Source organism: Anoplophora glabripennis, unplaced genomic scaffold (assembly GCF_000390285.2).
Source record: "Anoplophora glabripennis isolate ALB-LARVAE unplaced genomic scaffold, Agla_2.0 scaffold433, whole genome shotgun sequence".
NCBI lineage: Eukaryota > Metazoa > Arthropoda > Insecta > Coleoptera > Cerambycidae > Anoplophora > Anoplophora glabripennis.
Window position 1 is genome coordinate 181,457 of NW_019416557.1, and position 27,997 is coordinate 209,453.

General features: G+C 32.5%; 1 protein-coding gene across 2 annotated transcripts; it reads left to right on the forward strand.

Moving 5' to 3' along the window:
- Positions 1-1,148: 1,148 nt before the first annotated feature.
- On the forward strand, positions 1,149-27,988 carry LOC108910572 (inter-alpha-trypsin inhibitor heavy chain H4-like). 2 transcript variants are annotated; one of them, XM_018715218.1, is made up of 15 exons: positions 1,149-1,219; positions 2,202-2,342; positions 3,353-3,607; positions 9,341-9,544; positions 10,420-10,683; positions 11,189-11,476; positions 14,122-14,358; positions 14,416-14,710; positions 14,915-15,229; positions 15,294-15,338; positions 19,101-19,142; positions 19,208-19,252; positions 20,439-20,555; positions 24,620-24,794; positions 27,852-27,988. In XM_018715218.1, the coding sequence occupies exons 2-15, from the start codon at positions 2,223-2,225 to the stop codon at positions 27,886-27,888; spliced, it is 2,439 nt and encodes an 812-aa protein (XP_018570734.1). In that variant the 5' UTR covers positions 1,149-1,219; positions 2,202-2,222; the 3' UTR covers positions 27,889-27,988. The 2 variants fall into 2 exon arrangements, with proteins under 2 accessions (XP_018570734.1, XP_018570736.1); XM_018715220.1 differs by lacking the exon at positions 15,294-15,338.
- The last annotated feature ends 9 nt before the right edge of the window (positions 27,989-27,997 follow it).

Genomic DNA, 27,997 nt, shown 5'->3' on the forward strand with positions numbered 1-27,997 from the left:
TATTATAGAAATTACTTAAGATTTGACGATCTTTCAAATGGACTACAATTCCACGTTCCAGGAATCAAAAAATTCTTTAGTATCGCCACGCCATCTATACAGAAAGATTTGAACTAACAATTCTAACTGCAATTTGAAGCTATTCGAGAGACCTAACAACCTCAGTTTCACTTAGAAATTTTTATGCTAGACTGCATAATATAATTCACAAAATAATCTATCGTAATTGTTAATAATAATTTTTTTTTCACCAAATTTTATCCGGCTTTGTAGCCATTTGGCAGTACTTTCTCTTCCAATAAACCGTCTGGCAATAATTTTCTATGGTTTGCAAAAATAAATATTTTACATTTCCGTAATTTTTATCGATGAATCCGATAATTTTTTTTCTGTAAAATTTAGCATTTTTGACAGCCCGCTCCAGCTTTAATCTTTCTGAGCGCGCAGACTGATGACTTTGTGTTCGGGCATTGATGTAACTTATCTAGGTAATAATATTGTAACCTTATAACAATCATTTTTATGTAGCCAGCTCTCTGTCTATTAGATTCGAAGTCCCTAATGAATGACCATTACGTTCCTTCTATCTTCGCAGATTCCGACGTCTATCTAACTTACTTGAAGATGCAGAGATCTATCGATAACCCTAATAAAGTGGAACCTTTAGATGCCCCCCTGTACCGATTCTTACATTAACATTATACAAAATAACAAAATCATTTACAATATCTATTCTAGTATTTCTTTTAATTCATCCTGATAAACATTATTAATTATCTGCCAAAAGCATTCACAGATTAATTTACTGGTAAAAAAATCTGATGAATGAATTACACAACTATTAATTATTAATAAAATGTGCCGATAATATATTACATTTAAGAAATTAAAATTGTAACTAACCCCATTTCATTTTGGTAAATTTTTGTTCAATAAAACTATTACTAGATCCACGTTTCAAGAAACTCGTAACTGCTTCACCAAACTATAAAATATATGTATACCGAATACGTCCTTGAGTAATTCTTAAAAATATTACCGATTCTGTTTATTATATACCAAACAAATCTTACGGATAAATACAGCTTGCCGCTATGTATGGAGGGGATAAATAAAATAAAGTTCGTTTATTATATATAATTGATGTATTTGGTTAATGTGCTCAGAACATAAATATATTCAGTCGAGTGAGTGTTTACTGTTATATTTTTAGTTACTGGTAAGTGTCATTTATTTATGTTAAGAACTCAATATATTAATTGCGATGTTTACAAAATATGCTACAATAACATTGCGTTCGTAAAGTAGGTATCACAAAAATCCAAAAAAAAAAATCTTTAACACAACAATTTCTTATATATACAGGATGACCAATAAACAAATTTTTAAATTATAATATTAAAAAATAGAAAATGTCAAATGACTAGAATTTATATCTTACTATGTAGACGACCAAATAGTTTTTTTATTTTTTACTCATAAAAAATATTTTGAAATTAAAAAATTGTTTTAAAAAGAGTGCCCCAACGAAAAAATTTAATGGGGACATCAAAAAAACTATTAATTTAAAAAAAACGCCGAAAAACGCAAACTTTGATTTTAAGAGATTTTAAAAGGACATCCTTCTTGTATAAAGTCTATCCCAAACGTCGTAAACGCATTTGATAAAAATCATTCTGAAATTTTTGGTGACTCATAAATTATTATTAAAATTAAACATGGCAAGTGTCATATGACTGTAAAGAGATACTAATAGCTTTCAAATGATGCATCACTTGACCCCTGTTTTTTAATAACAATTTTCGAAGGAGTGGCTACCCTAATCGATAGTTTTTCTAATATTCCAAATATGGATTTACAATATCTACTGAATATTATGTATGGCATCTAATATTTTTTCACATAAAACCTGATAGTAAAGCATGTATTTACACTTAATGTGTTACTTTTGTTTTTTTTTAATTACTGCCACTTAAAACGTCTGTTATTTAGAGTAAAATTTGTTATTATTGTATTGTTATAGCTGCGTGATTTTAAGTGTACTTCTGCTGAAAGTCTATTAAAAACATTGAAGTTATAACCGTTACAATTGGTAATTTCCCTTGGATGGGGTTTTACCTTAAAATATTGTTTTACCATACTTATTTGAACATTTGTGTTGTGCACTGTTCACAGTAATTCAGACTATTAATATTTTTTAGACAACCTAGATTTTACTAAGAATGAGGAAATTTCTGGTATTCCTTTTCCCATTACTACTCTTTGGAGTAGTATTAGCGGCTCCAAGTGAAAGCAGTTTGGTGGTGTCTTCCACTGAACCTTCTAGTACTGGCGGAAAAGAGGTAAGTTTTCATAAATAAAATTTTATTTATTAAAAATATTACTATATCTCAACGTTTTTAAAATATTACTACACCTCAACTTTTAAGTTTAGAATAAGTGCTAAATGAGGAAGTGTGCTCTTATAGAGATTGACAAGCAAAACTTATATTTTTTTCTGCGGAATATCCTGTACATTATATCACATTCGAATGAAATGCTTTTCAAGATTGCAATGATAAGGGATTTGATGGGTGTATGTATCTCTAATGACAAGAAGGATTTGGTAATTAGAATATATCATAAATTTTGTGTGTTAAAAACATATTTTAGATAAGGTTGATCGGTTATTTCGCTATCAATTATGTGTTTAACATAACCCTTAAAGCATGTTCTAATGATCATATCTTCTGTATTATTAGAGATAGATTCATAAAACCTTAGTAGTCTTGAATTTCTATCAAATACGACACATTTTAAAAACATCCTGTATAAAATTAATTATTGTTGTAAAAAGCAGTAAACAGTTGACTTTCGTATTTTGCATTTCTCCGTAACCTTAAAAATTAAAAAGTTGAGGTGAAATTTACGTATGGTCTATCCCTTTAAATAAAGCTCTGTTTTTGGGAAATAAAAACCTTTTAAAACTATCGAAACTGATCTACCAATTTTTGACAAATAATTTGAAAATTAGTTTTGTATTAGAAGTATTACACAATAATCATAGTTTAAACAATGTATAGGAAAATTTGTACTTATTTTTACTCAATTTCACTCAATAATATATCAATCTCTGTCCACCTCTGACTGAGTGAAATTTTCTTGTATTAATATGAGTACAACTAATGTTTTATGACTGAAACTATCAGTTTTAGTTTAAATATTATCAAAAATGTGTAAAATTATCAAAATGTATTGACTTAAATGAACTCAATAATTTCACTCCGTACTTTTTGTTTTCACTCAGACCGATTTATTTACAGTGTATGTTTTAACAAATACCACGTTTACAATATAATTTCATTTTTTTTAGGATGCCACAAGCAACGGTGCACTCCAATATCCAAGTATATACCAAATGGATATAACATCTAATATCTCTAATCGTTTCGCGACGACTCTAGTAGTTAGTAAAGTGAAAAATATAGAAAAAGTGGCGAAGGAAACAACTTTTACTGTCGTATTACCAGATAAGGCGTTTATTTCCGAATTTGTTATGGAAATCGGTGGGAAAAGTTATAAAGCGTACGTAAAGGAAAAGGAGGAGGCGAAGGATATTTACAACAAGGTTTGATTTTTACTTGCTCGTATACTTAAAATTGGCTATTAAACAATTCATCTGAAAGAACCAATTAAGAGTTTCAACAAAAATGTAACACTGAACAAGACATATTTGTATATAAAAGACCAAAACCATAAGTCTCTGTATCACTCATTAAATTCCGAAAGATTATATTAGTTTGCAAACCCAGAATATCTTGCTTCGATGACGGAACGATTAGTTCTTCAATTGTGATCCACAGACGTAATAAATAATTTAGATACATATTGTAACACTATATAAACATACAATGGCAAACAATTAATTATTATGCAAATAAGTTATATAGTCATCTTTTATCTTCACTCATCTCAAGGTAACAACAAATTTTGTTGTTTACAGGAAGAAATTCATCCGGTTAGGTAAACAAAATGTGTAAAAATTGTTATTTGATATAACACTAAAAGTTTTAAAATGTAAGATCTATTGGTTTAAAATAACATGGTTTTGGTTGATGTAACGATAAAGGTTCAAAACATAACGGTTTAAATTAGACGAATTTTCAACCTAAACCTTAATATTATTTTATAATCAACGTAAACATAAAATTAAACGTTATCCAGTTATAAAAAATGTTAAACTGATTTATTAACTGCAAGCCCTATGCATATACAGGGTGTCTGGTAAGTATATGGCATACTCTTAGGAGTGTATAGGGGAGGTCAAAATAACCCTAACGGAGATACAGAGCCCCAAAGGGGTACTCAGCGATTTACCTTTTCGGTTCTAACTTTTGAACCGATTTGTATAATTTAATGAAATTTTAATATTTTATGTAGACCACAAAGGCTCATAAAGCCATATACAGTAGACTGTATACTTATACTGTTAGAGAAGTCAGGAACGGACTTGCCACACACGTTGGGTCAAAATTTCGACAGGTGTCATTTTATAGAGCTGAAAACTGAATTTTTAAATACTTTGGTTATTCCCCTTTAAAAAGGTACTCTACATTTGTTTTGATAAAATCAGCCGTTTTCGAAAAGTTTTTAGTTAAAAGCGTTTAATCCGAGTTTTTTGGAAGGAATTATTCATGTATGTTATTTAAGGAAGTGTTCAACTTGTCTTTTATTGAATTGTGTCGCAACGATATGTATTACTAATGCCGGTAACATGCATAGTAGTGGGTTGTGGAAGTCGTGGAAATCGAGACCAAGTTAGCTTTCATTGTTTACCTAACGTAGTGAATTCTAAATATTTTCCTCATTTAAAAGATTTATCGAGAAAACGGCGCCAAACATGGATATATAAAAGAAGAAAATTACTAGAAAATACAAGCGAAAATAGAATTGAATTATACTTTTTAAAAATCAAGAAAAATTTGTTTGGTACTATCAAGAATTTTTACAATGATATCAATAGATTCAAATTCCTTAATTTATGTATTTTTCATTATAATGCCAACGTTACATTAATAAATATTTTTATATTCTTTAAATAATCACTGCATATTTATTTATTTATTAATTTATACTGCATGCAGACAAAGGGACAGTCCAATTGCATGTATACAGTTGAGAAATGTTAGCTAATATAAAAACCAGTTAAAAATAATGTATAAACAACCAGACACATGCAAAATACAATGTAAAAAGAGAACAAAGAAAGAAAACAAAAAAATGTCAATTAAAATGTGCATAAAACACCCAATCATATACGTATCACAAGTATGAGAGTAGCTTAGTCCGACTAATATTAAAAATATCAATATCGTATGTTCTTAACAAATTATTCACCGTACACAGACACTGTTCTAGGGGTGAATTAATATTAAATATTTTAAAAAGTCAATATCTAGTTCGCATTCTCATATCGGGTACATTAATATTAATAGACGCCAACAAATTGGGAACAACAATGTGACTATGTAAAATATTTTAAGCGAATAAAATCTGAACCTTTTCTCTTCTCCTATCCAAAGAGGTCACACCAAACTCTGCTCGTTGATGTTCATGTGATATCATGAACGGGTACACTCCATACTCTTTAACATATATTGACCTTAAAAGCTTCTTCTGTATTTTCTCTATTGTGTCATTGTTACTGGTAGCTTGTGGGTTCCAAATCATACTGCAATACTCCAAATTTGATCTTACAAATGTATTGAATAGCCTTATAACTGTGTTAGATTTAAACTCTTGGCTAGTCCTAATTGACAATAACAAAGACTATCTACTACAATCCACGAAACACTCATTATACAGTCAAAGTTAAAAAAAACAAAGCCAAGCTAATAGAAAAACGCAAACTCTTAACAAAACACACATAAGTTTATATGAATCAAGCAAATGTTTGCCCTCGACGCCATATTGAACACCAATTTTGTCACGTGGTTTGGATTGCCTAGTAGTGTAGGGGGTTAGGTGCACGGAAAGTGTGGTTAGGTGCACGCTGGAGCGTTGCGCTATGAAAATAACATCATGCTGTTGTACTATCTAGCACTTTCCGTGCACCTAACCCCCTACACTATAGGTCCCATAACGACTCGCACTTGTGATAGAAAATAGTATGTGCAACTCGTTCGGAAAAGTTGCCATAGCGCCACTTGAGCGCTTTCCGCACTCGCTTCGCTCGTGCATCAACTGCGTCCGCGTGGCGCTATTGGCAACTTTTCCCCACTTGTTACACAATGTACTATAATTTTAAAGTTTGTTAACAAGCTATTTAAACACAATAATAATGGAATAACTTCACAACTAATAATTCGTATTAAAATAATAAAATTTGGCATTATTATTACATCTCATTAATGCTTACAAGCATCTAACTTATGGATGGACAAGCACATGGCAATTGTGTGGAGGCAAGAAGAATTTATTCTGATACATTTCCAAATCACTTAAACGCAATGCTGTTAAAAATTCGGCTTTGCTTCTTCTTGTTTACTTCAGCAGATCTTCAAAATTGTCGTCTTTTTAAATCTCCTTATCCGACAGATGCTTTCTCGTTGTACTGGAAACAATATTCCAAAATTGTCTCGAATTTCGTTGTAATGGTGTGTTATTTTTTCTATCAGGTTTTTCCTGGTATGAGCTGGCGTCGAATACACAAGCCTCTTTAAATTTCCCCATAAAAAGAAATCCATGACGAGCGAATTCGTTGGCCAAAAAATAGGCTCATCTCGACCTATCTATTGATAACCAAAAGTATTTGATAAGTGCTGATTGAAATAAATTGTTAAAATGGGGCTATGCACGTCATGCATAAACTACATCTGATTTCTAATTTCTAAGGGCACATTTTCTAATAAATAAATCGTTTATGTTTTGTTTCAAGAATTGTAAATACATGGCACCATTTAATGTCTTCGAAAAGAACGATTCAATGATGATGTTGGTGCTTTGTCTGTACTATTGCATGGGGATTTTCTTCATGTCAGATATGCAAATTATGGCAATTCATTAATGCGTCTCGATTGAAACTGGCTTCGTCCGTGAACAAAACAATACTAATTAATTTTGTATTTTGCCTAAATCATCGCAAAAACCAATTTGCGTAATTGACTCTTGCAAGATAATCAGCGGGAGAAACTTTAAGAAAAAAGTTTTTATGAATTAGGCTTATTTTTAACTGCAGGCTAAATAGTCTTAAATTATATTTTAAACATTCATTTTTCTGTTAGATAAACTTTTTTTCCTCACTGTTATTTTTTTCAACATAGTAGGTAGGTTATATTGTTTGCCAAGTATGTTATATTATTTACCATCCCATTCTGTAATTGGGTGTAAATCTGTAGAACAGTGTATTTTCAAATAAATAAATAATATCTCTGTAGAATGACAAAGACCTTGTCTTGTTACAGACTCTTATTTAAAGTGGTTCATTATGATGAATATATTTATACACGATCTCGCAATATTGTAACGTAAAAAGTGTTCTTACTGAAGCAAACACCCTTTATGATGCGTTTTGGTATCAGCAAATCGGAACACGCCATAAAATTAGAGTAGGTAGATACAAGTCTATACGGTTTTTTTTAACTCAGTCATAACCTCGCCACTGACTTACATATACAGATTCAGTGTCTTTTTACCTTTACTGAGATAGAACTTAAATTGAAGACCCTAGACCAAATTTTATCATGTTAGGTTAAACTTCAATGATATAGTATTTTTTCAAAAACTGAAACATACTGTATATCAAAAACTAAGCCAATTTTAAAACAAACTTTTTATTCTCTGAAATATTTTTATTTACTTAAGTTACATCCTGTATATCTAGCTCAGTATATGTACAAGGTCTGCTCAGAAAATAACCGAACTTAATTTTTTTAAACTTTATTATTATTTCCATTTTGCGAAGCAGTCCTGGATAGCTTCAATTGAAATGGCCTTTGACGAATTTACTTTGATGTCATCGATAGTTTGAAAACGGCGTCCTTTTTGCACTGATTTAAATTTTGGAAACAAGAGAATATCATAAGGATCCAGGTCTGGTGAGTAAGAAGGGTGGGGAAAGATAGCAATCTGATTTTTGGTACGAAACTGACGAACATTGTCATGGTGCAAGAACCATCAGTTGTCTCGCCAGAACTCTGGTCTCTCTTTGCGCATTTTTTCAGGTAACCATTGTAAAAGCTTTGATAGCACACTGGATTTACTGTTTCACCTTGAGGCAAGAATTCAAAAGGCACAATTCCATTAAGTCGAAAAAAACAGTGAGCACCATTTTGGCATTGTATCGAAACTGACGTGTTTTCTTGGGGCGTGGAGATCTTTTACCAATCCTTTGTGATGATTTGTGATGATTGTCTAAATGTCATAACCGTAGACCCAGCTTTCGTCACCCGTTATGATTCTTCGAATGAATGTTTCATCATCATTGAATTTTCAAGGAGTTGCCAACAAATGTCCATACGATTTTCCCTGTGTTGTTGGGTCATCGAACGAGGAACAACTTTTGTTGCAACCTTTTCTGCAGTTTCTCTGACAGTCAATCGGCGATTTGCACGCACTAGATCCTTGACTTTCTGAACTGGAAACATCAGTTGAAGTCGAAGGCCTTCCTGGGCGAGGATCACCTTCAATTATTTACTGACGACCATTTTTAAATTGTGAAAACCATTCGTAACATTACGTACGATCCAGAGCATCATCTTCATAAACTTATTTCAAAAGTTGAAACGTTTCCATGAAAGTTTTTTCCAGTTTCACACAAAATTTTACGTTGCATCGTTGTTCCAGAAAATCGCATAATTAAAAAATTGTAACGCGTTGTACTCAAATAACAGTATCACGAAAACTAAATGAGATATCAACAATTAAAGAACATGTAGTTAGATAGGAGGTTATGCGCAACGCAATACTGCCACCCGCATATCACTAAATATCTCCATTAGCGCGTAATTAAAAAAAGTTCGATTATTTTGTGAACAAACCTCGTACATGAAAAGAATTACTACAATTTTTGAAATATTTTCTAGTATTGTTTTGTAATTTATAAAGAGAAAAGGGAAAACTAAAATGTAATACTTTTATTTTAACAAGAAGAAAATGAATTGCGGTTGTAGTTTGTTCAATGCGAATGCGAATTTAAAATTTGATGTAAATAATTCTCATTAGTGACTACGAATATTCCGAACGTCCCTACTAAAATTGTTTTGATTTTCTATAGCCATAATTAATTTATTAAACTGTATCTAATGATTAATTTAGTATAAGATTGCAATTTGTGGATTACAGACATATCCCTTCATTTCAGGCAGTGGCTAGTGGTCAAAGTGCTGGCCACGTCGCAGTTAGCGCCAGGAATTCAAACAAGTTCACGGTATCTGTCAACGTCGAACCTGAAGCAAAAGTAGTATTTCTTCTGACGTACGAAGAACTGCTTGAACGTAGAAACGGTCAGTACGAACAGGTTGTAAACATTCGTCCTGGGCAAATTGTGAAAGATTTGAATGTGAAGGTGAGTACAAAGTAAATAACAAATAATATATGTTATACAAAAAAGAATAAGTATAGTACCCACTTATAATAAAATTATTAATAATTATGTTTTTTTTACTCAAAAACTGCGCATCGCAGGACAAAAATTCAAGAGAGCTCTTATCTTTCGAAGAGGATTTCAAAATTAATTTTATTTGGGAAAAAACTATTGGTGTACAATTTTTTTCTTCAAAAATATCAAAGTCACTGCTCGTACGTACGCCACTGTTAGAGCTAAAAATTATGTTAAATATCACTAAAATATATCAAGCGGTTTCGAAAATATTAATTAATTTAATGCTTTTTCTTAAAATTTTAACACCCCGTATTTTTGCAACGGAAAATTTTTGGACCATAGTTTATGAAGCAAACTCATTAATTTTCCATGTAGAATCACACCCTTAAATATTCGCATAATATTAAGGAACACCCTGTTTGTAGAGAACAAGTAAAATTAATTTTAATTAATAATGCCAAAAATAGTTTAATTAGAGGGCTTGTTTATATTGTTTAATTTATAAAGCATAAACTAAATCAAATTATAATTTTATGAAATAGGAAGTTTAAAAGTTAACAAATTAACTTTATTTCTAAACTGATTTCTTTCTAGATGTCATTTATGACATTATTTTACGAATTTACTTAAATCACCTTCCGATATTTACGAACGGACAGCTACAGGTGATAGAAAATTCTCTGAGTTGTCTTAGTCTTCCAGAATCGTAATAATTCCGACTTTTTTTCAGTTATACGTCTACATTTTATATTTTCTACTACGTATTAATTTAAAAAGCAAATCGAATTGACTTTACAAAGGCAATTTTTCCTTAAGTTAATATTGACCTTTGTTTTTAGGTACAAATAAATGAAACTAGACCACTAAAATTTGTTAGGACTCCGTCGTTAAGATCTGGAAACGAAATCAGCAAGAACGAAGATAAATTAGATCCTTCTTCTGACATACAGATAATTAATTCAACATCAGCAGTAGTAAAATTTAACCCCGACTCAGAAAAGCAGAAGCAATTTGCACATGATCTTGGAGACAAGGAATCCGATGGTCTATCTGGACAATTTGTCGTTCAATACGATATAGATAGAGATCCCCATGGCGGAGAGGTACGTTTCAAAAAGTTTCATAAAATTTAGTTCCTTTCTTTTCTATAACTTTATTAATTGTGAAGTTTTACCATAATTAAAGAATTCAATTAAATAAGACACTATCTATGTATAAAACTCAAAATTCACACAAGAAGCAATTTTGATGAAAAAACATGTTTTTCAATAAAAATTGTAAATTTTCTGTTGATTCATGAAGTATGCAGTATAGAGCTATGTATGGAATAGCATATTAAATAGAATCCATGGCTTTGCTAGCACATACACACTTTTCTATTGAAATTTTCCATGACCGTTTTGCATAAACGCGGTTCAATTTCCTCGTTCAAGACGTGGGTGGTCGTGGGCTAGGCATAAATCTTAGACTTCAAAAAACCCCAAAGAAAATAATCTCCATTTTGAATAACCCTGAACTGTCAACGTTAAACCGATATTTTTTTCAAAATTCAAATCTTGTGTGAATTTTGGGACATCCTATATTATTATTAAGTATTATATATTTTAGGTATTACTTCGAGATGGGTATTTTGTACACTTCTTTGCCCCAGAAGATTTGGAACCGCTACCGAAACACGTTTTATTTGTGTTAGATTCGAGTGGAAGTATGGCAGGTAGAAGCACCATTCAGGTAAAAGATGCGTTGCACAGTATTTTGGACGAAATAAGAGAAGAAGACTTAATAAGTGTTATTGACTTTGGAAGTGTCGTTTCCGTATGGGACATTCCTAAAGAAGATAGGAAAGAGATACCGCTACATAATCTGAACTATGAAAAACCGTTTACTAATTTAAGTGTAAGTATTTTTATTAGTAAATATATACAGGGTATTTTGTAAATGTGGTTTCAATTTGAACAGTTGTGTATTTATATTAAAATGGAACCGTATAAGTATACATTTATAAAAGTTTTTAATTTTTTAAATATTATTCTCCCAATAATTGTCTGTTACGGCCCTGAACAAGACGGAGAAAAAAACTTTGTATTAAATTTTAGATGGCATATTAAAATAATTATTTTATTGCAAAAACGTCAGACTATAGACTATATTTTTCTTTTACAATATAAATAATTTAAAAAACTAGTAGTAACTCTCTTGCTTTCTGTGCAAGTGTTGAATGAGATGCAAATGTGCTAATTTTAAAATTATAATAACTTGTGGCGGTTTTACTTTTTCCGTACCTACTTTTATTCCGGGGATTACCGACATTTTTACTCGTATTCTTCAGACGGTCCTGGAACTCTTGCCTCCTGCAGGCTTACAAAGAGGTGAACGGGATTGTATCAAACAATGCCTGGAGGAGAGCGCGTCCGCTAGTTGGTCGTTTCTCGATTGTGGCTGGGTGTTTGGTAGAAATGATGTCAATTGAACCACTGAAATGATCTTAGGATTCATGAGTACTTTTACCTTTTGGCTAGTTTTTTCACTATTTCTGTTTTATACATTTTTGACATTTATCCCTTAGGATTTTTGCCACAAGCACAGACAGTCCTGACAATGAGTGAAATGGACGCTAGATTAGTTAGTCTAGGTCTCGAGTGATGCGCTTGCAAAAAATTTTTAACGGTGTTCTGAATTCTAAAAATGTTTATTTTTTTACATTTTTACAATAAATTGATACGTATATGTATAACAAGAAGTGCTACACAATGCAACTATCTGATTAAAATTGAAATTAGATTAACGATTCCAGAAACTGTATTTGGGTTTTCAGGTTTCTTGGACCTGTGAAACTCTCAGTATGACCCTAAGACTTATTTTCCCATTCAATAAGAAACGGCAGCTTCAAGTACAGAAAGCCAACAAATCCTCTTGATTTTGGGTTGCGTATTCGTGCTGGCCAGGGAACTTCGCCCTGGTTACAGAACTGCGAGATCGGTTTGCTCTGTTTCGGCGATTGAATTCGAAGTAAAAAGTTCGCTTTCCGTGTAGTGTTTTCTGCTTCACAGAAATAGTCGACACGAGCATTGGGAACTCGAAAATTGAGTGGAATAAGACAAAACGTTCAAAACTGTGCCCGTTTTTCTGAACAAGAAATCGTGTATTGCCGATCCAAGATTCGGTACAGGTAAGGCTTCCTGTTGACGAATTGTTTCTGCTGCAAGTTAAATTGTTTCACGCAACTTTTCAACTGTCTGAACTTCTGTTCAGAACATGGAGAAATCACATGTATGGATAGGTAGAATTTTGAAAAAAATTCAGATAGTGGGCGTCATTTAATTTTTTTGGTAGAATGAAAGATCAGTTGGGATACCATTAAAGATACCCACCCATAAGTTAAGTAATTGAAAATTTGTATTGGAAACTCGTTACAGCTCATTATTTATTAAGTTGAAACATCCAACTTGGTCGAGATTGTTCAGAGTTCCACGGTGTTTTTGTAGCTTTTCATTGCCACTAGCTCGCTGAACGAGATAATCAATCTTCAGGGTTAGAAACGTATTGTCGTGGATTAAGGTGTTCTACTTCCATATTGAACATTTGACCCCATCGTTGAGAGCCATGTCCTGGAAAGTAGTTTTGCCTATAATTTTCCATACCTCTAGTATGGCAGATCGACTGTTTTATCGAGATTCAGGGGGATTGTCTGCTTCTCTCTCTTCACGCCAACCTCAATGGACGTTTGAGTAAGAGTAGGCCGCGCTTATCACTTTTTCATCGGTGGCGAGGTGTTTTGCCTATATAGTAGTAAGATCCACGCTCTAATTATTTTTGCCTAGAACCGCACTTCTGCACCCTCGTGATGTTATTGTTTCTGGGAGCTTTTTTACACTTTTTGCTTATTTCCACATGGAGTTTAACACTCTTGTGTCTATTATCACTGCCTTTTTTGCAGGGTTTGCCTAAACACTTAGTGTTTATGAGATCTCCGGAGAGAACCTAAGTACTAGTATGATTAATGAGTTGCAGAACAATCAGGTTGACGTTCAAACACACTGCAGGCCGAATCCGCAAGCGTCCTGTTGTGGTCTTCGCGTTGAATTTGGAAATGAGTGGAAAATTTTCACTCATTTATAGGTAACGTGTTTTACTGGAATCGTATGTGATGGCTGATGGTGCTTGGCGTAAATCGGGGATTCTTAGGGGAATTTTTGGAATATTTTCGAAATATCTATGAAAATCTCGTTTCTTGCTTTACATCTTCCCTTGTGTATATGGCAGTAAGTCATCTAAGATCCCTTATGGATACGTGCTTTTGTCGGGATATGTATATCGTGAATGGGTTTTAGAAGGTTTTTTTTAATTAAACTGGAAATTGTGAAATTCAAATTCCGCTTAGCACTACAACAGTATATTATATATTCGCATAAAGTCGATACCAGAAAGCAAAGAAATGTTTTCAAACCCTAATGATTTAAAAGTTTTAACATTACATTTATAACTAAGATTTCTTGACAAATAATAATTAGTTGGATTGTTAATTAAAATATTGTTTTCAGCAATTGGACTTGCCAGCTGGTACAAGGGCTACAAAAGATAATTTGTATAAAGCAAAACAAGTTACTGACAAATTTTACAGTAGTGGTGGCACCTTTATGATTGGTGGCTTGGAAATGGCTTTATATTTGGCAAAAATAACACAAGATAGTGAAAAGAAATATCAACCAATCATGATATTTTTAACCGATGGTCAACCTAATATTGGTCTAAGTAATGAGGAAGAAATTGTGAAAATTGTAAAAACAAAATATAACTCAACTAAGCTTGACATTCATTTTTAATAAATCTTTTAGGTAACACGTTTAAACGCCGAGAACAATAATATTCCCATATTTTCCCTGTCTTTTGGAGAAGGAGCTAATAAGGAATTTTTGAGGAAGCTGTCTTTAAAGAACCAAGGATTCTCCAGACACATTTATGAGGCCTCCGATGCCTCTTTGCAGCTACAGGAATTTTATAAACAAATTTCCTCTCCATTACTATCTAATATCACATTTATTTACAACGATGATGTCCAGGAAACCTCTAAAACAAGATTTCCTGTATACTTTAAAGGATCAGAAATTGTAGTAACTGGACGATACCACGGTAGGTAGGCTAGGATTTAATATCCAAACTTTAATGGCAAATTTTGTTATATCTAAAACGAAACAGCGGTTGTCCCTAACGTAATGGTACTTTGGAAAACTGTCCTAACATTAAGACTATTAATAATAATTAATTATTAATATTAATACAAACAATAAAAAATTACGATCATTCATTGGTTAAACTAAATATTTGTTATTTTAGTTGCCGATTCAGATTTTCGCCCGCCGAAAGAAGTATCTGGCAGGAATACTGAGGGAAAACAAATTTTGAAACCAAAGATAGAAACTCCAGTATCTTCTTTAGAAAGACTTTGGGCCTACTTAACAGTTAAACAAACGCTGGATGAGAGGGAACTAGTGGAAAATAAAGAAGAATTGACGAAGAAAGCTTTAGATCTTGCCCTTAAATATTCCTTTGTGACCGATATTACGTCCCTTGTGGTTGTGAAACCAAACGAAACCAATGCGGTTAACACGGAAGATGCCTCCAAATCCTATAATGACGACACAATTAGAGGTATGAAGTAGCAAAAATTTAATAAATTAATTTGTAACGCAAACTAAATTAAGATTTTGTATAGCTCTTGGATTTCCGCAAAGTGCCATAGCTTCATTGAGTTCCGCAGGTAAGTTATTAAAGAACGTCTTAGGTATGCCTTCATGATATCTTGGGCGTACCAAAATGTATGTATTTCAATACAGATTTTAAAATGTTTTATTAGTTATTAATCTTATTTAAAGATATTGTTTACTCTTTATTCCTTACTTTACACATACCTAGTAATGTTTAGCGCCCACTGAATCTTGATCCACTACTCCAAAGCTGCGTATACACAGTATGAAACTCAAAAACTATTTTTCTATCACGCGCGCTCGCTATGGAACCTATAGTGTAGGGGGTTAGGTCGTTAACAAGTTATGGGCCCTCAAAAGTGAAAATTAGAAAGTAATTTTTATTTACAGTCTCTAAACTATTAACTTCAGCATATTGCAAATTTGGTGATCGATAACACATGCGTACAGCTTGTTTTGATTCAAACTTCATTATGCCGAGAACGCCAGGGACGGACTATGCCCAATGGTTAACTACCCAGAATTTCTGCATAGATGACGATCGCAAACGAAGTTCCCTGAAGAATTTCCCAACGATAATACCCTCTTGGTTCAACTTCGTAAAATTAACAGTTTAATTTTTAATTGCATTTAAGGTGACCATATCCCTGGCCGAGAAATAGTGAAATCTCTGGCGTTTTTAGATACTGAAATCTTGAAAAGTAAAAAATGTAGAACAAAATTAAGCACAAAAATAAAATCCTTGATGTTCTGTTTATTCATTGTTACCATTTAAATTTACTCAAATAAAATAATAACTAAAAAAAGCGTTTGTAAAACATGCGTTTGCTGTTATACTAACCTCACATTTTAAGAATTATTTTCACGTACTTATAAATAAAAGTAAACAATTTTATATGTAGGACTAAGCAAGTAAATATCATAAGAATATTTAGATGTGGAGTTATATATAAAAAAGTTAGTATTTTCGTAGATTTCAGTACCTAAAACCTTGATGGTTTGATCGTTTTTTGCACCTGTTTATTCGTTTTACTGCGGCGTCTTTGAAAATCGTCAGGTGGCATGACATAACATGCCTATTATTTGATAAGCTTTAGATTATTCAGTTATTAAATTAAGTTTGAAATTATTTGTCTTTGTGGAAAACACTATTTAAATAATATGGCGCCCTTAATTACTATGTTAGAAGCGTACATATTTTTAAAATAAGAGCCTAGAAAATCTTACTGTCCGCTAATGTAATTTTCACTAATAAAATTTAAAATACACACTTTACTCATAACACAAAATAAAAAAACAAAACAAGAATAAATTGAAGTTAAAAAATTATTAAAAAAAAAGAAAACAAAATACATTTTCAATATGGGCACCTTCCACCTCCACACGCTTTCTAAGACTACGAATGTTATTTGTTTGCACACGAAAAAGCATTTCTGGGGTAATAATTTAATAGGTCCGTACGTTTTTGAGGAACGTCTGAATAGATATCGATATTTGGAGTTTTTGCAAAATAATTTGCAGCCACTATTAGACGACGTTCCATTAGACACCCGAAGAAACGTTTGGTGCATGCACGATGGAGCTCCTCCCCATTTCTACAATGATGTACGAAATTATTTATCTATTGTATTTAATAATAAAGGGATTGAGCGAGGAGGTCCAATTTCATAATCACCACGTTCTCCAGACTTTAACCCGATGCACTTCTGCAGTAGGGACACATGAAAAGTTTAGTGTACATAACCCTAGTACAGACAATTGTTACAAAAAATTAATTTCCATTGTGATAATATTAGCCATACCCCAGAAATGCTTATTCGTGTACAAACAAATAACATTCGTAGAGTTAGGAAATGTGTGGAGGTGGAAAGTGCCCATATTGAAAATGTATTTTGATAGTTTCCTTTCTTTCAAATTATTTTTTTAAGTTACTTTAACTTATTGTTTGTTTTTCTATTTTGTGTTATGTGTAAAGTGTATATGTCAAATTTTGTTAATGAAAATTACATTAGCAGACAGTAAGACTTTCTAGACTTTTATTTTGAAAATATGTACGGTTCTAACATAGTAATTATATCCAATTAAAAATTAAAAGCAAAAAATGGTGGAGGCGCAGCTCGATATGTACTGTGACAAAATCCCAAATATTTCCTAAACTGTTAATTTTACCGAGTTGAACCAAGAGGGTATTATCGTTGGCAAATTCTTCAGGGAACTTATTTTTGATACAGGCAGATTGCGATCGTCGTCTATGCAAAAATTCTGGGTTGTTAACTATTGGGCATAGTCCGTCCCTGGCGTTCTGGGCAATATGAAGTTTTAATTACAACATCAAAAATAATAATCGGTCACCAAATTTGCAACATGCTGAAGTTAATAGTTTAGAGATGAAATAAAAATAACTTTCTAATTTTCACCTTTGAGGGCCCGTAACTTGTTAACGAAGGCCCGTATGAAAAAATAATGATATGAAGAACTGATATTATTTTGACCCCATCTATTTATATTCTACTCTTCGGGACACCCTGTATGAATTTTTAATTATGTGAAGGAATATGCATTTTGAACAGTTCTTCTTGATGTAATTTCGTATAGCATTTTTAAAAATACATAAGTACCTTCACTATTCGCAGCAGGTATGCAGATATGGAAACAAAATACAAGTCTTTCTGGCTCTGATTTATTTTTTCTCTCTGGATTGCCACCCAGAATTAAAAATACCAATGATTTTGCTATATTGATTAAGATATAAAAGGTAGACTATACAGGGTGTAAAATAATTATTGCGACAAAATGATAGGAGTTGTAGAGGGCAAGAAAATAAGCAATTTTACCTTATAAACCCCTGTCCGGAAATATGTATGTTTGGCCGCTACAGCAAAAACAAAGAAAAATATCAAAAAATTCCAGTTTATTGAAACAGCTTAGAGTAATTGCTCAAAGTGTCCTCCACGTTGCTCAGTACACAATTGGGCACAATTGTTCATTGATTGGTGAACTCTCTGGAATGTCCCCTGTATGTCCTGAACTTGTGCGGACGCGGCCATCACTTTTCCGAGTAGCTCTTGTTGGTTGGAAACAGGAGTTTCATACACTAAAGCTTTTAGATGGCCCCAGAGAAAATAATCCAACGGGATCAAGTCGAGCGACCGCGCAGGCCAATGCACAAGGCCACCTCGGCATATCCACCTGTTGGGAAAAATTTCGTCAAAATACTGCCGCACTGGCAAAGCAAAGTGACTTGGAGCTCCATCGTGTTGAAACCACATGTCAGCTCTTGTATCAAGTGGCACATTCTCCAATAGTTCCGGAAAAATATGCTGTAGAAATTGAGCATAAAGGTGTCCATTCAAATGTGGTGGGAGCAAATATGGCCCGATGATCTGCTCGTCCACAATGCCGCTCTGCTCGCCGCCCACAATCGGTGTGGCGAGTTTAGGTCGACAAAAATGTAAACACAACAAGCTAGTGAGTCCGGGGGCATCTGCGCTGTAGCGGCCAAACGGCATATTTCCGGACAGAGGTTTATAAGGCAAAATTGCTTATTTTCATGCCCTCTACAGCCCCTATCATTTTGTCGCAATAATTATGGGGCACCCTGTATATGTTTATGACATAAAAAAATTATAGGTACAATTTTACTTTTAACATGTCACTAATCAACTAAAACAAAACAAAATTTCATCATCCGGATTGGAGACGTATAAAGGGTTGCAGATCCTGCAGAGGCACCGATCTTAGTTTAGACGATTCGGATTTAAGCAGTTATTGCTTCTAATATGAAAAATGTGTAATTATGTTCTAATTAATTACAGGTTTAGGTCGTCCACATGGATTAACAGTATTTGGAAAAAGAGGTAAGTTAATTATTGTTGACCTGTCACACTTCCTTTAACTAAACGTAAAATACATTTAATTGTAGGATATCTCACAACGCCAGCTTCGCCAGTTCTACTTCAATCTTTTGGTGAGTATATTATTTGGCATTAACAAAAAATTACTTTAAAGTGTACCGATATCAATAAACCCATTCTCTCCATAAATTTAAAACAAAGATGACATATTCTAAAAGCTTCTCATAAAATTTTTAACGTAGGTTTGTACGTTAAGTAACAAAAAAATGAAAGGGTAACGACAAGAACTATTGAAGATATGTAGCCCTTTGATTCAGTGTCAACTGTCGAAAAACCATTTGGCGTTAAAGCGAATTATCTTTTACATCTTTTGAAATATATTTCCCAGTCGAAGCTTGACCTCTTAATTTTTTTTTCCTAGCATGAAAATAAATCTTCACATTTATTTGAACGAAATGTTAGATTGTTAAATTCCTTTCTAGAATTTTTGTAATTGTTCAGAGATTGCATGCAAAATAGTCCAAATATGTAAGATATTTTTATTGTCAAACAAAATTTGTTCACTTTTTCATTCATTCATTCATTCATTTCATTTTCATTTTTTCAGTTGAAACAGCTCAGACCTCTTAATTTCGAGAGCACTGGTTACCCTTTCTTAAAATTCCACATTAAAGCAGTTACTATGGAGGAAACGTAACGTACCAAATTTGATTAAGTGATTTTTGAGTAACTGGTTATTAAAAAGTTTTTTTTTTCTGGAAAAAAATGTTACTCTTGTATTTTATTTGTTTTACCGATAAGAATAAGCTCTGAAACTTTGCCGCAAAGTTACTCTTACGGCCGCATTTCACTGGGGCTGGTCCAGCCAGGCTGATGCAGCCTGGCGGGACCTGCCTACAATCCCGCTTGAAAATAACAGCCCTGTATACCAGCCCAGTAAGAGTGTATACTCATTTGTTGCATTACGTTTTGGACCCGTCAGGCTGCACCAACCTGGCTGGATCAGCCTCAGTGAAATTTGGCCTTTTACACTCGGCATATCATTCAAGAATGTTTTATTACATATTAAAATTATAAAGCATTTTTCGCAAAAGACAGACTTTTGACAAATTATAAAATTAATCACTATCTAGAAAAACCTATAACACTATAAAAATGTTTCCAAGTAAAAGAGAAAAATAGCATATATAAAAACAAATATATGTATATATTTATGAATAATTTGATCTATAAAGAAATGTGTATTGCGATTTTGACATTACATAGAATAGATTTAATATAATACGTTTTACTTTGTAGCTGTGCCTGATGGTCAAATAGAAGTAGCTCTAAAAACGCCCGTTCAATCGCCTCCAAGTGATTATCATTGGTTATCTTCAGCATTAAATCCCAATGGAACTATAACAGTGGCAGAAAGTAAGTTCATTTACTAGTAATCATAGAAATACTTCAAGTCAATGGATGATATCAAAGAATTAATTCGCTACTTTTTCGTATTTATCATCTATATCATTATAACAACTTGCTCTACTCTTACTTTATTCGAAGGAGTAAATAAAAATAAATTTTGAAAAACTTGTATTACCAATATATTTTAACAAAAATATGATATTCAGGCCAAGTATGTATCCCATTTACGCTAAAACGTTATGTTAGAAATAACGTTTGTAAATAACGTGCCGTAAACGGCCGCTATTTTATGTTGTACGTACCTGTTATTTGCGCTCTACGTTGTTTCGTGTTTCATAACCTAAAAGAACTCTTTTAGTTGTATGTGTTTTTGTCTATTGAGTCGGGTAGTTATAATAATTCTGCATTATTATTAAATAATATGTCGGTGAAATACATTCTCAAAGTTCGTCCCTAAAAACAGTTTTTTCTAAATATCTGGGGTTCTAATCAATATTTTGAAATAAAACAACATGCAAAATTACTTCTTATTAAAAAAAACAGATGTTTCATTAGTGATTTCGTGTTTGGGGGTTGCTACCCTTATTTTTTATTAAAAAAAACTAAGTATTTTTCAAACATTTTTTATATATAAAAAATTCCTATTTGTTAAAAAAAATAAAAATATTACTTATGTAAACAAATTGGTAAAATTAAGTTCTCGAACAACCCCCTAGTGAGCGAAAAATGTCTATACGATTAGAATTAACATTACAAAATAAAAAGTTTTTACTTTTCCTCTAATCATACGAATAATTTGTTCTATGAGCCTCAAGCGGATTTAAACGGATGCAAACTACCCCTCATGTTCACCCCCAAAAACAGTATTTCTGTGACATTTCGGGTTCTAATCAATATTTTGGTATAAATGGTAATTAAGTACTTCTTATAAAAAAACAGATATTTCACAAATAATTTTTTATTGGTCTAAAACGGATTTAGACTGATGCAAACTACCCCTGATGTTCATCCCTCAAAAACGGGTTCGGTAATTTCCATTTTATTTAATTCCAAAATATTTATTAGAACCCGAGATATCACGGATATACTGTTTTTGGGGGTGAACATCAGGGGTAGTTTGCATTTGTTTAAATCCGTTTTAGACCAAGAGAAAAAATTATTCGTATGATTAGAGAAAAAGTAAAGACATTTTTCGCACACTAGGGGATAACTAGGGGGTTGTTCGCCCCGTAAAATGAGAAATTATTTTTGTCAATTTGTTTACATAAATCATATTTTTAATATTTTCAATCAATATGAATTTTTTATATATAAAAAATGTTTGAAAATATACTTAGTTTTCCTGAAATAAAAAATAAGGGTTGCAACCCCCAAACACGGAATCACTTGTGAAACATTTAATTTTTTAAAAAAAGTAATTTCCATATTATTTCAAAATATTGAGATGTCATAGAAATACTGTTTTTGGGGGTGAACCTGAGGGGTAGTTTGCATCCGTTTAAATCTGTTTGCGGCTAATAGGACAAATTATTCGTATGATTAGAGAAAAAGTACAAACTTTTTATTTTGCAATGTTAATTCTAATCGTACAGACATTTTTAGCACACTAGAGGGTTGTTCACCCCCTAAAAAGAGAACTTAATTTTGTCAATATGTTTGCATAAATCATATTTTTTATTTTTTTTTAACAAATATGATTTCTTTTAAATATAAAAAATGTTTGAAAAATATAGTTTTTCTGAAATAAAAAATAAGGGTACCAACCTCCAAACACGGAATCTAATGTGACACATTTGTTTTTTTATAAGAAGCAATTTCCATTTTTTTTCATTCCAAAATATTGATTAGAACCCCAGATATTTAGAAAAAACTGTTTTTGGGGGCGAACTTTGAGGATGTATTTCACCCTATAAATATATTTTTCCGCCGATAAAAAAATGTCATTTAATTTTTTGTTCTACAACCGAGTCTACAACATATATAAAAATATTGGAAATCGGAGAGTTCGGGTTGGGATAGTTTCCTTGTTAGCCGTTCATTTTCATTAGGCAAATAACACGTACGTTAAATTATAGCCACACCAAATTCCTTGCCTTTAAGAAACTCTGTTATAATTTAAGATAACGTGTTACAAACTATTTTATGTTGTACTTACCCGTTATTTACGAGTTTGCATTTGTTTCATGTTTCATAACCTAAAAGACATATGTCAGTTGTATGTGTTTTTGTCTAATACTGACTCTTGTTTATAATAATTTTGCATAATTATAATTAAAAATGTCGACACAAAAGCGTCTTCAAAAAACAACAAAATTGCAATACGAGTATTTGTTAAAAATGGTCTTAATTCCTCAATAACATGCACGTTATATCTTAACAGTTAAAGTTAACCTTAACGTTTAACCCTGAAATAACGTAACTGTTATTATGATAAAATAGGATACATACTCGGCTTAAATGAGTCTATTTTTGAGCTACAATGGTGAGTTGCGGTATTCCCTCAATACAGGGACTCTAACCGTATTCTTTTGGTAAAGATGGTTTCTGCTAGGTTGCCAATAAACAAATTTCTAGCAAACTGCTATCGTAACACACAAGTCACTGAGAAATATAAGAGTGACGGAATATGTATCTAAAAATATCACCTAATAATAATTGTGGATTGTGGAGCTAATACTGAATATATTTCACCTGGGATATCCCAAGTCCAAAAATAAAATTCGTCTATGAAATAATTATTCTGGGTATGCGACAGACTGACAGACCTCATAAAACTAAGACAAAAAGTTCATTCCGCAAAGAGGTTATTAAATGTATACCTTACTGAAGACCATATTTTGTATTACAACTTTGAAAAGCTGAATTCGATTTTTATAAAATTTAGTTTTTGTTATAAAAAAAGATGCCAGTAATCTAATAGCGAAAATTTTTTAAGGATTTATTAACGTTTACGAAAGGTTTATACATTGAAGAAAAGTAAGAGTCAGAGACAGAAAGGAAGATTATGCAAATATGCAAATAAAAAGCAAGTGACAAGCTAATATAAATCATGGTAGAGCCGAATTAAAAACAAAAATTATCTACATCCTTACTATTTTCAAAGAATTCAGGCTCTTATCAGGAAGATTATCGACCGAGTCAAGATTATTGCAGATGGTTATTTATATGCTGCATTAAAAGTCCACGTTTTCTACCTTCTACCCTTTTTATGAATGATGCAGGTTTTCCTGGAAATGGAACATTTAATTATCAAATTCTTCCAATCTGGACTGAAGAAATTCCTCATATTTTGTCTATGCTCATAACAGTCTATGATTTCCGGCTAGAGCGGCCTCCGCTGGCCAATTGCAATGGAAAGCCCATCGTGAAGAAGGGTCATAAGAAATTATTTAGGCATGACATTTTTCAACTAGTGGAAAGAGCTTGGAAGACCAACACCTTAATCCGCTCGATTACCAAACCTAAATCTACTTGACTGTTATGTTTGGAATCAGGATTCAGCATAAACCATAAATCTTCGAATCAATTACGTGGTTCATGAGAAGAATGGCGAAATGTGTAGAAATTTAGAGTTAAAAAAAAATGTATCTATCGATGATGTCGAAAATGTAAGGATGTTTTGAACACCTTATTTGTTATTTTTTGTTAATTTTATTATTACTCCTTTTTATATTTATAAGGAGTTGTATTAAATTTGAATCCTTTTCCTTTCTTGTTTATTTTGATTTTTATATTTCAGAAAATAGTAGGTATCGCTATTGCCAAACAGTGAGACATATTTTTTTATTTCTAAAAATGTATTTTCGTATCCGTATACAATATCCGGAAATAATAAATTTGAGAATTTTACCTAATTTTATGTGAATCACAGAGCTTTCTAAATTATAAGAAAATGTGTTCAGGTGTACATTTAACACCCTGTATCTCGGAGACGAAGAATTTTAGGCCATAAGTTATTTGAGCTCTTCGTTTCATTTTTGTAAGATCAGTTCCCTTGAAATACCAGTTATATGTTAACTGTAATGTCTTGTATACATTATACAGCTCCTCTAATTCGATTTTATTTTTAGAAACTTACGAACTAGGAGAAACATATATTGTAGCAGATCCAAAGTCATGCCCGGAATTATCGATTAATAATACGCAGTCCGGCAGGTGCGTTCTTCTGAAAGACTGCCCTGAACTATCTTCGACTGTGATAGATTTTCAAACTTATCAACAATACTTCTGTTCAATTGAAGAAAAGTAAGTATATTTTTAATTTTTATATAAATACAGCTTTACTCATAAATTAGTAAATTCATAAGAAGAACGAAAGTACATTAAATGCAGAAAGTAACAAAAGTTATAAAACAAGCGACTAAAGCAAGTAAATTGCTTTAAAACTGCATAAAATCCGATGGATATCACTTCATTGGTTCATTATATACCATTAGATACACCTACAGGCGAAAGAAGTCTATCTCATTCTTGATACAGTTCACAACATTGACAGTTTGGATCTTCCGCGGCCAGGAGGCAGCACGGTTGATGCCCTCAGATCTAATAGCTGTTTTACATTGACAATTTATTGATCAATTAATTGATAAAGTCGCTTCATCAAGAAATTGGACAAGTGTAATGCACCAAATCTGCTGTCAAATAACTTCATGAATTTATTCATCAAGTTCTTGACGAATTAGAGCATGTTCTAATTTTCGTCAATTTCTTCGTGAAGTTCGGAAGTACCAACCCAACAGACTTCCAGCCTCAGACCAGTACTGAGGTTATGTTATTGGAATATGTAAATAATTGTGTGGCTTCGTGCTAGTTTTGCATTGATTTTACTGATTTGTTACTTACATACACTGATATTTATATAATATGTGCCAAAACGTACCGCTGTTGTATCATTACAATTATGAGTGGAAAGGTGACATTTTTGAAATTTATTTGCTTCTTTGATTCGTTGGTAGAACGATTCATACGTCAAAAAACTTGACAAAGTCTATAGCAGTGTTTACCAATAAATTCGTGAATTGATGAAGAAATTCGTCAATTTATTCATCAATAAATTGTCAATGTAAAACAGCTATAAGAACACAAACTACTAAAAGAGATAATTTGTTCCTAAACTGGATAATAAAAGAAATAAACGTGATAATAATTATAAAAGCATAATTTGTCAGATCTGAGAACCTTGACCGCAACGCCTCCCGAGTCCCGACGTCCTACAAACTTAATCATACATTAACTTCTCTGATAGTGTAGGTTAGGTATACGAGGTCTGTTCAGAAAATAACCGAACTTTTTTAATTACGCGCTAATAGAGATATTTAATGATATGAAGTTAGCAGCATTGCGTTGCCCATAACCTCCTCAGTAACCACATGTTCTTGGATTGTTGATATCTCATTTAGATTTCGTGATATTGTTATTTGAGTGCAACATGATTAAGAGTGGCGATTTTTGAAATGTGCGTCATACGTAATGTTACGAATGGTTGTAATGATTTAAAAATGGTCGTCAGTCAATTGAAGATGATCTTCGATCAGGAAGGCCTTCGACTTCAATGAATAACTGCCACGTTCAGAGAGTCAAAGATCTGGTGTGGTCCAGGTGAATTATTTTTTTTCAGAATTCGGGCCCATCTCGAATTTTATGGGCTTAAAAAAAAGCAAAAAATACACAAAATAAAAGCCTAAAGTTGTGTATTTGTAGAGGTTGAGCGTCATATTGTTTATAACAAAAGAAAAAAATAATAGCTTTTTTCCAGTTGTTCCCTTATATCTCCGAAAAGAAGCCTCTAATCGACATGAGTTATACTTATCGATTTTGTTCCTGAGAAAATTTGCTACAAGGATAGGTCTTTTTTACATTGCAAAATTAGCGGTAAAAATAAAAATGTGCAAAATTTTCGGAATTAAATAAAAAGAACTTTGACTGAAATTGGTTGAAATTACAGGAAAATATAATTGTTGGGGTGCTCAACAAATACCCGCAATCCGGACCCCCAACTTGAAAATGGCGGCCTATTATTACAAAGTCGAAAATGCTCAAGTCAAGATTGAGGCAAAATGTATTCCTCGTTTGATGACCGAACAACAGAACCAAAATCATGGGACGTTTGTCGGTAACTCCTTGAACAATCCAATAACGATCGATGAAACATTTATTCAAAGGATAATAATGGGCGATGAAAGTTGGGTTTACGGCTATGACATTAAGACAAAATTTCAATCATCGCAATGGATTGGCAAAGCATCTCCACGCTCCAAGAAAGCATGTCAGTCTCGATCCAATGTCATAGTGATACTCAATGTTTTTTTTGACTTTAAATTGTGTCTTTTGAATTCTTGCCTCGAGGTGAAGTGTGTGTACTATCAGAGCAATTTACAACGGTTACGTCAAAGAGACCAGAGCCGTGGCGAGACAACTCATGGTTCTTGCATCATGACAATGCGCCCGCGCACTCAGCTTTGTCAATTCGTCAGTTTTGTGCCAAAAATCAGATTACTGACCTCTCTCACTCTCCTTACTCGCCAGACCTGGCTTTTTACGATTTTTTCTTATTTCCAAATTTAAAATAAAATCAGTGCTGAAAGGACGCCATTTTCAAACTATCGATGACATCAAAGTAAATTCGTCACAGAGTTTAAAGGCCATCACAAATGAAGCTATCGCTTCGAGAAATGGAAACACCGCTGGGAAAAGTGTGTGAACACTTTGAAGGCGACAAGGACCAATGATGTATAAAATTAATAATAAAGTTTAAAAAAATAAAGTTCGGTTATTTTCTGAACTGACTTCGTATAGCACATACAATCAATGTCCCCACGTGGGTTGAATTAGGTAAGAATGCACAAATATTTCAGGTTATTTCTCGGATTGTTGAAAGAAAACAAGTTCGTTCATATGAACCTATGTCTTAAGCGACTTTGATTTCGAAATACAGGTTAAATTTTATATAAATGTGACATTTGGACAAAAATCTCGGAGGATGTTTGACGAAGAAAAACAAAATTTAGGTTATTGATTTAAATGAATAAAGATATAAGTAACTGAATTCGTATAATTGGACATAACCAGTGAGGTGGATACCGATTAGTGCATTTAATTTTCAACTGAAAAATTAAGGTTTCCGAGTTAGTTTTTTAATTTAAAATAATTGATTTTCCTCTTAAAATCAAGTTGTGAAATATTTTTTATACCTCTCGTACCTAAGTTACACTTAGATAGACCAATTTTATATCTAACAGTAATAAAATTATTTGATAGATCATTTTATATCAATATCGATGACTAATATTCATTTTCTTTCAGGTATGCAGGAATTTGCTGTCCAAAGAGAGTGACATGAGGTATTTCAAGTAATATTGGTAACACAGGAATTATTTTTATAAGTATTTTACAATATTGTACTGACACACCTAGAGTAATAAATTGTTGATTTTAAACAACTTTTGCCA

Bases quoted from the DNA above. Each gene is read 5' to 3' on its own strand.
- LOC108910572 (XM_018715218.1), top strand. From the start codon at position 2,223: ATGAGGAAATTTCTGGTATTCCTTTTCCCATTACTACTCTTTGGAGTA. The intron at 14,359-14,415 runs GTAAAAACAAAA...TAAATCTTTTAG, and splicing joins AGGAAGAAATTGTGAAAATT to GTAACACGTTTAAACGCCGA. The intron at 15,339-19,100 runs GTAAGTTATTAA...AATTAATTACAG, and splicing joins AGCTTCATTGAGTTCCGCAG to GTTTAGGTCGTCCACATGGA.